At 39.1% G+C, this 10,427-nt stretch overlaps 1 protein-coding gene across 1 annotated transcript in view; it reads left to right on the top strand.

The window, feature by feature from the left end:
- rbpjb (recombination signal binding protein for immunoglobulin kappa J region b) overlaps window positions 1-9,868 on the top strand; it is a gene marked incomplete at its 3' end in the record, with an annotated part of 62,380 nt that extends 52,512 nt beyond the window's left edge. The window contains 3 exon segments of the mRNA XM_014016177.1: window positions 4,960-5,055; window positions 9,398-9,563; window positions 9,694-9,868. Coding sequence (XP_013871631.1) covers window positions 4,960-5,055; window positions 9,398-9,563; window positions 9,694-9,868 — 437 coding nt within the window.
- Window positions 9,869-10,427: the final 559 nt, after the last annotated feature.

Below are 10,427 nucleotides of genomic sequence, written 5' to 3'. Positions count from 1 at the left end.
CACACACACACACACACACACACACACACACACACACACACACACACTGTTGGACATAATTTCTGTGTTTGACACATTTTTGTCTCATTTCCCTGTTTTTTTTTTATCTCTTCAGTCACTCTTTCTCATCAGCTTCTTTTCACTAAAATAAATCCTGATGAAAAGTAAAGCTTGTGTTTTAAAGTTCCACAGTCGTTTGAGTTAATTACACCAGATTATTTAATTATTAGCRTCTTCATTGTCACATTTAAGGTGCTCTTGCAGTATTTGTTGCCRATCAGTTCAAGCATTTCTCTCAACTTTAATAAAATTTATTGTCAAACTGCACAAATACRTTATTTTAAATGTTGAAGTCTGCAGGCTATTTCTTGCACAGGAAGTTGAGTTGAGCTGCGTTGTGCTGGTCACCGTCTTTCACACTTCTCCTTCTGTGTTTTGCGCTCAGTGACTGAACTCCCTGCAGGTCTGATTTTATGTCTGTGTGTTAAGCTTTGTGTGAGAGAAAGCTGATGTCCCTGGAAAACCTCGCAGTTGCTGATTACTTAAGTTTTGTTTTATTGCCTTCCTCTTAACCAGCTAATGGTTAGAACAGCTTTAATTCTGTTTCTTGGATATTGATCTTGTTTGTTTATAAAATCATCTCCTATCTGTGATTTAATTTTTGTTTTGTGCAGAAAATACTTATTTTTCATTGAAGCATGTTGGCTATCTGACACAAACACACATAAATAAAGCATGAATTGTGGTTAAATAATTGCTGATATCCAGTGTTTTAACCCCAATGCATTTTTTCTTTCATTACATGTGTTATTAATTGTTCATTCGAACGGGTTGTTTTTTTTATATAATAGTCAAAAATCAGCCTCAAGTAATTGGTAACTTTATAAAGTTCAAGTTTCATTGGAGAAATGCACATTAAACCAGTCTGTGGCTTTGAACAAAGCTTGTCTGGATTTGTGTTTGTTTGGTCATAAATGATTCAGTTTCTTTTGACTGTTTCCACATGTCAGGCATCTTTATAGATTCAGATTATTTTAGAAGTTCTTTAGTAAGTTCTTCATAAAGTGTAGTAAGTACCCATATGAGTAAAAACAAAACCTAACMAAAACRTCATCTTGRACCAAAGTATTTCCAGCTTCATCATCATGGTTATGGTCACTCTTTAGYCTCGCTGATGTGGTACTCGAGGGCCACCRACYAGGGCTGTGTATTGGCAAGAATTTGGCGATACGATACATATCATGACAGAGGGGTCACGATACGAATTATCCCGATACTGTAAACAAGGCGATATATTGCGATATTTTTGGTCCAAAAATTCTATTAAATAAAAACCTCTTACTGGAAAAAAAAAACGAAAAACCAAAATTCATTGTCTCAGAAAATTCTAATATTAATTACATAGACATACATTTGATACATTTAGCTGTGTTTTGCTTTGTATGTGTTTTATTTTATTTGTTTCACACTAAATTTGCCAATAAATAGTTTGAAAATATATTTTTTGCAGCTTTTCATTTTTAATATTAATTTACATATGTTCATCAAACACTTAACAATAGCCTTTATGTTGTTATTTGGCTTAAATACAGACATTCTGACAAATAAGTAACTGTTTGTAACCTTACCTCAGCTTAGAAGGCAGAGGGTGTTGGTCTTTTCTGCTCAGATTCAGCTAACGGAGCATGAAGCTAATGCTTACTTCAATGCTAATGCTCTCTTACTCTCTGGTGCTCAAGAGGAAGAGGAGCCAAATGGCTGGCTCACTGCTGCCAACTAGTGGTCAGAGGCTGAACTACAACATAAAATGAATGGTTGGCAGGAAAGTAGACATTTTAAACCTTAATAAAAAATCGATACAGGGCTTTAGATTATCGATACAGTATCRGGAAATGAAATATCGTGACATTTCAGTGTATCGATATTTTCTTACACCCCTACCACCAACCTGCATTTCTTATTTGYGTTCCTGCTCTTTAACAGGTTTTCAAGTTCTACAGAAGCCTGTTAATTACTCATTTATTCAAATCAGGTATGATGAAGAAGGGAAACACCTAAACATGCAGGATGTTGGCCCTCAAGGACAAGGATTGAGAACCAATCGCTTAAAACCCTTCTCCAGGTTCATGCATTGAAGAGGCTCTCATTGATTCAGCGTCTGCCAGATATATCTTCACTTCTGGTTCCAACCATGCTGAAACTGAATATTTCACGCTACTGATTTGACATCAGCAGACTGCTGCCCGTGGGTTGACTTAACCAAGGCAGAACTTGCAAACCTTTTCTGGAGAGAGGTAGAGGAGATGATGGTGAAGTGRTCTAAAATGAGCAGATATACCCAGATGTTGCGGACTCCCACTGTTACACACGCACTTATAAACAGARCTATGGAGAAATTATTTTACAAAAAAAGTCCAACTGGACAATATAACTACAACTACGTAAGCCACATGCTGGCGATTTGCCGAAGCTGTCCCACCTAACTCAACCAACACCAGTATGGGATTCTGCAGGATTTGGAGGCTACTTTGAAAAGTAGAGGGCTGGGACCAAGCAATCGATGAAGGGGGTCTGGAGAACCTGCCTCAGGAAAAAAATAAAAGTACTCAATATCAGCAAAGTTGTTGCATATGCACAAATATTAACGGATGAGATGAATACCAGTATTCAGCATTAAGGAAACCAGCTGAAAGAATATGCACACCTATTTCAAGTCAAGCTTGCAGTCAACAGTGAGGTGGCTTTGTCTCAGTCAGAACAAGTGGGGCTTTAAATAACGTAATGGAGCATAATTTTACTTTTTCATCACAGTGTCGTGAAATTTCTCCATRAATAATTTAAGTGTTAACTTACTGTTGGAACTGAACGAGATGAATTTTCAGAAAAATCCAAGACATTGAGAGCTAACCCTGATTGTGATTGATTCTTTTATGTTTTGGTTGTTTTTTTTAGAAGTATTTTTGCTTCCCTTGTGAATAAAAATATCTCAAATAATTAATTGCCCAGTAAATAAAAATGAGGTTGATAATTTTCATGTGTTGATGGGTGTGAATCATTGTGATCACTATATTTGTTTAAAATAGTCTCCAAACAATTTTATCTTTTATCGCAATAATTTCAGAGACAGTTTATCATCCAGCAAAATTTGTCATGGTGACAGACCTACCTATACATTTGTACTTACCCGGTACAGAGTAAACAGACTAACGTTGTGTATGCTGTTAAGTGYAAGGACTCTACAGTTTACACTCATCTACAGGCCAGCGGCTACTCTTTCAGAGTGTTACAAATGTTTTGACAATTTATTAAAAAATGTATAAAATTCATTTACAAAAAGTCTGAAAATGACAGCCTTAAAGTGTGACAAGAATGGGTAGAATTAGTGTTTRACACCTCTGTAACTCTACAGTGCAGTAAAAGTAAGACTATGTTCAGGTTAGGGTTAGGTCTTTATGTAGTTTTAAAACGTCTGCCAGTGGACAGCATGTCTAATGTTACAGAAACATCTGTCTCTRTCTGGAAATTTTYTTGTCCGAGCTCTAAATTCACAACCTTACAAAGAAWTGTCCAACTGGACACCTCATGGGTCTAGAACGATCCTTATTGAGTTCAAGATTATGGGGTCAAAGGTCAAAAATGTGAAGGGGTTTCTCTTCACCATGGAGATTATTCTGCAATAATCCACCACTGTTGTCTTGTGTTGGCGCCCAGGTCTTTTTGCATTGATAAGTTCACCTCTCCTAATATTGTAGCAATTTCTTGAATGTTTTTTATTTATTTTTTGTTATTGCAGCTTAAGGATGGCTTGTTTTCACCTGCATGGAGAGCTCCCTTTTCTTCATTGCAAAATCTTTCAAATGCAAGCACCACACCTCAAATTAACTCCAGGCCTTTTATCTGCTTCATTGAGAAAGGCGAAACACAAGAACTGCCCACACCTGCCCATGAAACAACCTTTGAGTCAATTGTCCCAATTGCTTTTGGTCCCTTTAAAAACAGCGTGACACATGTTAAGGAGCTGAACTCTTAAACCCTTCATCCAATTTTAATGTGGATACCCTCAAGTGAAAGATGATTGTCTGGACTTCATTTCCATTATATAAATGTAACTTCAATTTGTGTCARTGTCCAAATAGATATAGACCCAACTGTATGTATGTATGTATGTATATATACAGTATATATATACAGTATATACATAACAGAAACTGAGGGGGTGTAATATGTACCATTGGCAGTGCTCTTGTTTGATTATTAGCCAGGTTGAATAGAAGTAGATTCATCCACCCGGTCTAACTGGAGCTCCCAGCCTGGTGTGATTGTGTGTCCGAGTGGAAACCTCCATGTTGGCTCCCTGTGAGCGCAGCGCCGTGTCAGGTGTCCCACGCATCTGTGCCTGTGTGCAGAMGGGGAGTCGAGCTGCGTTAGCGTCTGAGGCGTCTTCATCGTGCATCCAGAAGCTCCGACAGCCTCTCAGAGCGTTGAACTTATAATGCTTGTGTTGGTAGAGGACGTGGAAGTGTTTGTCAGAAGTAATTGGAGCGAGGAGTCCTCAAACAGGAAGTTGTAGCCGGTGAGCTCAGCTCTGTTGTTTTTTCATCACTCAGCGATCGTTTTCTCTTCGTTCACCCCCGCCCATCTGTTTTCCTCTCCCTCACTCCTTGCCGTCCCTCTGAGCCAACCATTAACAGTTCAAACCCTCCTCTCCACCTTAAATGAACACATCTGGGGGAGAACAGAACTTTTTGGCCAGCAGATTGCTCAAATTCTGATCCTTTTGGGAGGTCAGTGTGAGTTCAGTTCACAGGTTTATTTAAGTTGGAATTTTAGATTTGGCATCTTTTTAAAAATCYGTGGCGACTCTGACGTTAATCTGAGAGTTGAGTTACGATTGTCTTCCAGATAATAAAAACAGCTCGTTATTTATTTAATTTTTTCCTGTTTTGTGTCGTTGTGCAGAGAAGCGATGAGGAACTACCTGAAGGAGCGAGGCGACCAAACYGTCATGATCCTGCACGCTAAAGTTGCACAGAAATCCTACGGCAACGAGAAAAGGTGAGTTGATCYTTGTTCACATTTTTATTACCTCCCAAAAAGCAGGAAATCTGAGGATGATGATGCTTCWTATTGACTGTTTGCCCTTGGATCCATATTGTGGTTACAGAACACTCAGTATCAACACCAAACAGACGTTTTAGAAAGGTTTAACCTGTTTACCACATTCAACATAAACAAAACTGGACTTGAAGAGAGTTCATATAATTTCATCTTCATCTCAGGCTACACAGGAACATCTACTGCTAGCAGCTGCTGCTTCTATTATATTTACAAATAGCCACTGAGTTCTGTGTAATGAACCATGTAAGGTGAAATTGACATCAGAGTAAAGGTTTATAAGATGCTCGAAGCAAAGTGTTTTATGATGACGAAATTTTATTCATTCTACAAACGCAAACATGTATACAAATACAACACCCATCAAAACACGATAAATTTACAAATGCTTTGACAATTTAATAAAAAATGTTTAAAAGTCATTAGAAAAAAATCTGAAAATGACGGTCTTAAAGTGTGAAATTTTGAAAACAAAAAATGTGTAGGAACTAGGGAGAAGCTGCGATTTTAAGAAGTTCATGTAAAATAGTTGAAATGGTATCCTAATGGTTAATTTAAGGGCCTACTACTCCACACTCACATTTGAATATGAGTAGGTAAAAGGAAAAACCCATGAGCGTCCCAGCTCTTTTTTTTCCATTGTAGATTATTTTGAAAGGATTATGAAGTGGAAACTATAATCACAGTTGTTGTCAGAATATGTTTATCCTCCTCCATATTGGTCCACTAGATTAGAAAGAAAATAAAGATCTAAAATAAAAAGTCAAGTAGGTCGTCTAGACAGGTTCTTTGTTGAAAACGTTTCATTTCTTGGAGAAGAAACAGACTAATGTTGTGTATGCTGTTAAGTGTAAGGACAGTTTACACTCAACTACAGGCCAGCGGTCACTCTTTCAGGGATGAAGATGTTCTCATCCTTGATAGAGAGGAATGCTGGTTTGAGAGAGGAGTAAAGGAAGCCATTTTTGTGAAGAGAAACCACTCGTCGTTGAACAGGGGCGCCTCCCTGTTACAGTGCTGTTATTGTGAGTATCACTCAGCCCTTTGTGAACAATAGGGATGATCAGGTCACTAACGATCGTTTGACTGATGGTCCTCATTTGCACATGAACACCAGTTTTGATAGTTATCGTTAAACTTGTTTGTCCATCATGTGGAAGTACTGCTTATAAGGCTGAGTTACCTGAAACTCCTCAGACTGCAGAAGTCTCCTGGAGGAGAGACGAAACATGTTCAACAGCAAAAAAAAACTCGGCCTATTCARTTTTCGATATTTTTACCTGGATTAGTGAGATGCAAAGAAAAAGATCTCTGGCTAGCAKAACTAGCAGCACATGTCTGTGTACCTGAAGCCTTTGTTTCATTAGCAGGTGTTCAGCTACAAGTCTTGGGATGTCCTGGAATGGGACCAGTTGAACTAGATGAGATTGGGGAATGTTAAAGAGTGTTTTTGCTTAAAACGCCTTGTAGGAACCCTGTTATTCATAACCTCTGTATTTTCCACAGGCATAAATGAAGTGTATAAACTTGAGATTTAACTTGTGACTAGTTTGATTCAGAACAGAATCACCGCCTCCAGTTATTTTGTCACATCCTTTCACTTTAACGCTAATAATGTGGGTTTGATCTGACTCACAAATGTTCCAACTGTTCCTTTAATGTAGTTTCACAGATATTTTGACCCCTCGTTACGTAACAGTTCTTGCATCTCACATTTTCTTATTCAAAGCCGTCCTGTAACTCTCTTGTCACCATTCTACCTTTCACTCTACAACTTTTTATATCCCYCCATCCTCCTCTTGCTCCCTCCACAGTCCTCTCCATCCCTCCTCTTGTGTTTTTGGCCGCGCCGCAGCACCACTTGTGATCTCATCAGGGCCTCCGTCGCTCCGTAAATCAGATGTTGAACTCTGGGACACCTCGGGAGACTTGGAGCGCAGTGTTAGGAAAAAAGAGAAATTCCTCTGATAATGTTTGGGAGTTTGTTCAGTTAAAGTGACATCAGCGAAGAAGGGGGCGGGGTTCTTTCTGTCGGCTTCGCTTCAGGTTTTGACATCGTCACTTCAGGTGAAAGTTTCTGAATGAGAGTGCAACTCCTCTTTCTGTTTGATAAGACATTTAAAAAAAGTGGGTGCGTTGAATGTCGCTCTTTCTTTCTCTCTCTGTTCAAACACCCACAGACAGACACTGCTGTTTTGACAAGTTTCTCTCCACCGTCTCACACGAACTCATTAAAAGTGTATTTGTTTGCATTTAAAGCTCATTCCAAAACTCAATCCGTCCCTCGTCTTAATGAKTCTTTTCAAATCAAGCAAGGCTATTTTTATTAAGCAGAAGTGATTTTTTTTCCGTTTGTTTCTCTGCAGATTAACCTCTCAGTTTGATTGATGGTGTTAACATCTGTTAAACTGCATTCTGCGAAGCTCAGTCTGCTTGGGAGCGCTGATGTAAGCGATGTTTGACAGAACGCTGCCCTCTGCTGATCAAACTAAAGATGCACAGTTTGGTTTAACAGACGTTACCGACTGCAGATGTTCATTCAAATTGATATAATAATGTATTGTGGTAAAGCTGTTGATTTATTCCCCTGGTGATTTGTGATAAAAGGATGGCAGCAAATATCAAAGGAAAGGTTTATAAGCAGTAGTGAGACCTATGTTGTGTGTTTTGGAACAAGGATGGGTAAGCTTAGGAATGAGGTCATCAAAGGTACAGCACAGGTTAAAGGGAGGAAAAGATAATGAGAGCAGACTGAGATGGTTTGGACATGTCCAGGGTTGTTAGAGATGCCAGGAAAAAAAAGAGGAGATATATGGATCATGCAGTTAGAGAGGACATGGGGGTGGTTTTAGCAGGATGAATCACTGTGGTGACCCATGAAGAGGGAGCAGCTGAAAGGGGAGGAACTTATATTTAAAAAGGAAATCTAAATAATTACATGATTATCCAATTTTCATCTGTTTTTTATTGGTTTGCCATCTGCCACAAACTGAAACAGGTTTTAGTTTTAGGGCACCTCATCCATATCAGTGGTTCCCAAAGTTCGAGTCGAGACCCCCTCTGTGGGCCATTAAACATTAAATGGAGGTCCCCTGATGATTTCCAGAATTAATATAGAAAGGGATGTCCCGATCAGATACTCAGTATCAGTATCGGTGGCAGATATGGCCATTTTTTGAAAATCTGGTAGAATCAGATTTAGTCATGTGATCGGGCCGATCCAGTTTTCACGACAGTTTTCAGCATCATCTTGCTTTACAGCTGCCATTAAGAAGTCAAGACGCACACAAGTATACAACCATGTCCACAGTGTGGGAACACTTTTCAATGGAAAACAATGATGCTGAAACTGCATCTTGCGAAATCTGCAAACTGGATGTTTCTCGTGGTGGGAACAGCAGGGTTCGCCTTAATACTACCAACCTTGTCACTGGGAAAGAAATAAAGAAATAAAGCTGTCGGATCGGTATCAGAAAGACTAATCATTAAAAAAATCAGATTGTACCGGGAGACAAAAAAATCTGGATCAGGACATCCCTAAATATAAATATAAATAAATTTTTAATGGAATATTTTTACCATAATTTCTGCTAAAGTACATTAATAATAAAATTAATATCATAGTTACTAGGTTTGTTTGTATTGTTATGCTCTTGTTCAACAGAGTCATTAACAAAGTTAGCATATTTAAAATGGGAATATCTGGCATCACAAGTTTCTGCAGCTGGTATTTTTTGGGCCGGAAGCTAAAAAGTTTGAAAACCACTTCCCTGTACTACAGTATTTATGTTGTTAATGAAAATGAAAGGACTTTGGTTGTTTTGCTGATTAGCACTGAAAGGCTCTTGTATGAATTTTTAGCCAAAAATCTAATATTAGTCAGATTTGCATGTCGGGGTGAGAGGAGTGTTTAATATTGTGATAAATGTTTTGTCTTTGGGTAAAAACAACAGTGTTGGTACAAAATCGATCAGTTGTTGAGTAAAAAACACCTTTTATGATTGGTAGTTGTTTATCTTCACAAGATGTGAGGTAAAGCCAGTTTGTTACCGAGTAGAAAAATAYTTGCTCACGTTTACATTACTGTAAAGCTTTTATTCTGAACCAGCCCTTCTTGCTTTGCTTTGATGTAAAGTGCTTTAAATAAAATCCTCCTCTTCTCTTTTTCTGTCGTGAACTTTAGTAAAAAAACAAAAACACTTGTGTATTTGATCGAACATCAGATTCTGTACCGTTACACCCCTGAGATCCAAGAGAAGCTGAAGTACGTTCTTGTTTGCAGGTTTTTCTGCCCTCCTCCCTGTGTGTACCTGATGGGCAGCGGCTGGAAGAAAAAGAAGGAGCAGATGGAGCGAGACGGCTGCACCGACCAGGAGTCGCAGCCGTGTGCCTTCATCGGCATCGGCAACAGCGAGCAAGAAATGCAACAGCTCAACTTAGAGGGAAAGGTACAGATCAGGCTGAAAACTCTGGATTTTAACACGTAGCCACACCCAGACTGAGTTTAAACACTGGGGAAGTAGCCGTTTTCAGTTTTAACTCTCTCTCTTTTTCTTTTTCTTCTGCCTCATCGACCAGAATTATTGCACAGCCAAAACCTTGTACATATCCGACTCCGACAAGAGAAAGCACTTCATGTTATCTGTCAAGATGTTCTACGGCAACAGCGCGGACATCGGCGTCTTCCTCAGCAAGAGGATCAAAGTCATCTCCAAGCCCTCCAAAAAGAAGCAGTCCCTCAAAAACGCTGACTGTGAGTTGTGTTGTTCACTCCCGTGTCACCTCCAACAGTGCTACATTAACACCAAAGTGTCGTTTTTAAACCACAGAGCTGCTGCACACTGAAGAAATCCACCTCAGCTCGGGTTATTCTTAAGTTCCCACTCGGTCCACGTTCACATGGCCCAACCCGAGGCTTAAACCCAGGGTCGTTTTGTTCTGAAGCAACAGTGCAAACCACTAATCCACTGTGCAGCTCAAATGTTATACGGGTTAAGTCAGAAGTCTCAGGACACACTTATATTCCAGAAAGAAACGAGAAAATGTAATGTCTGAAAACCCCAACAAGTAATTCTTTAGGCTATGTCCAGAACATGGTCGCCATCTTTAAAGGTGCCATATTGGATCAAAGGATCTGCTGCAATATTACAATAAATACTTGCTGGGGTATTCAGCAGATCATTTCAGAGGCATGCGGAAGCTCGCATGTATGGCAGGCCGTTGTTACATTTAATCAACTTCATCGCACTTACACTCCAGGTATCTGCAACTTGTTGATGACTAGACATATTAAGTTATTTATTATTATTATT

This window comes from Austrofundulus limnaeus, unplaced genomic scaffold, assembly GCF_001266775.1.
Source record: "Austrofundulus limnaeus strain Quisiro unplaced genomic scaffold, Austrofundulus_limnaeus-1.0 Scaffold140, whole genome shotgun sequence".
Lineage (NCBI taxonomy): Eukaryota > Metazoa > Chordata > Actinopteri > Cyprinodontiformes > Rivulidae > Austrofundulus > Austrofundulus limnaeus.
Note: the sequence above shows the minus strand (reverse complement) of the source record. Positions and strands in the feature narration are given on the sequence as shown.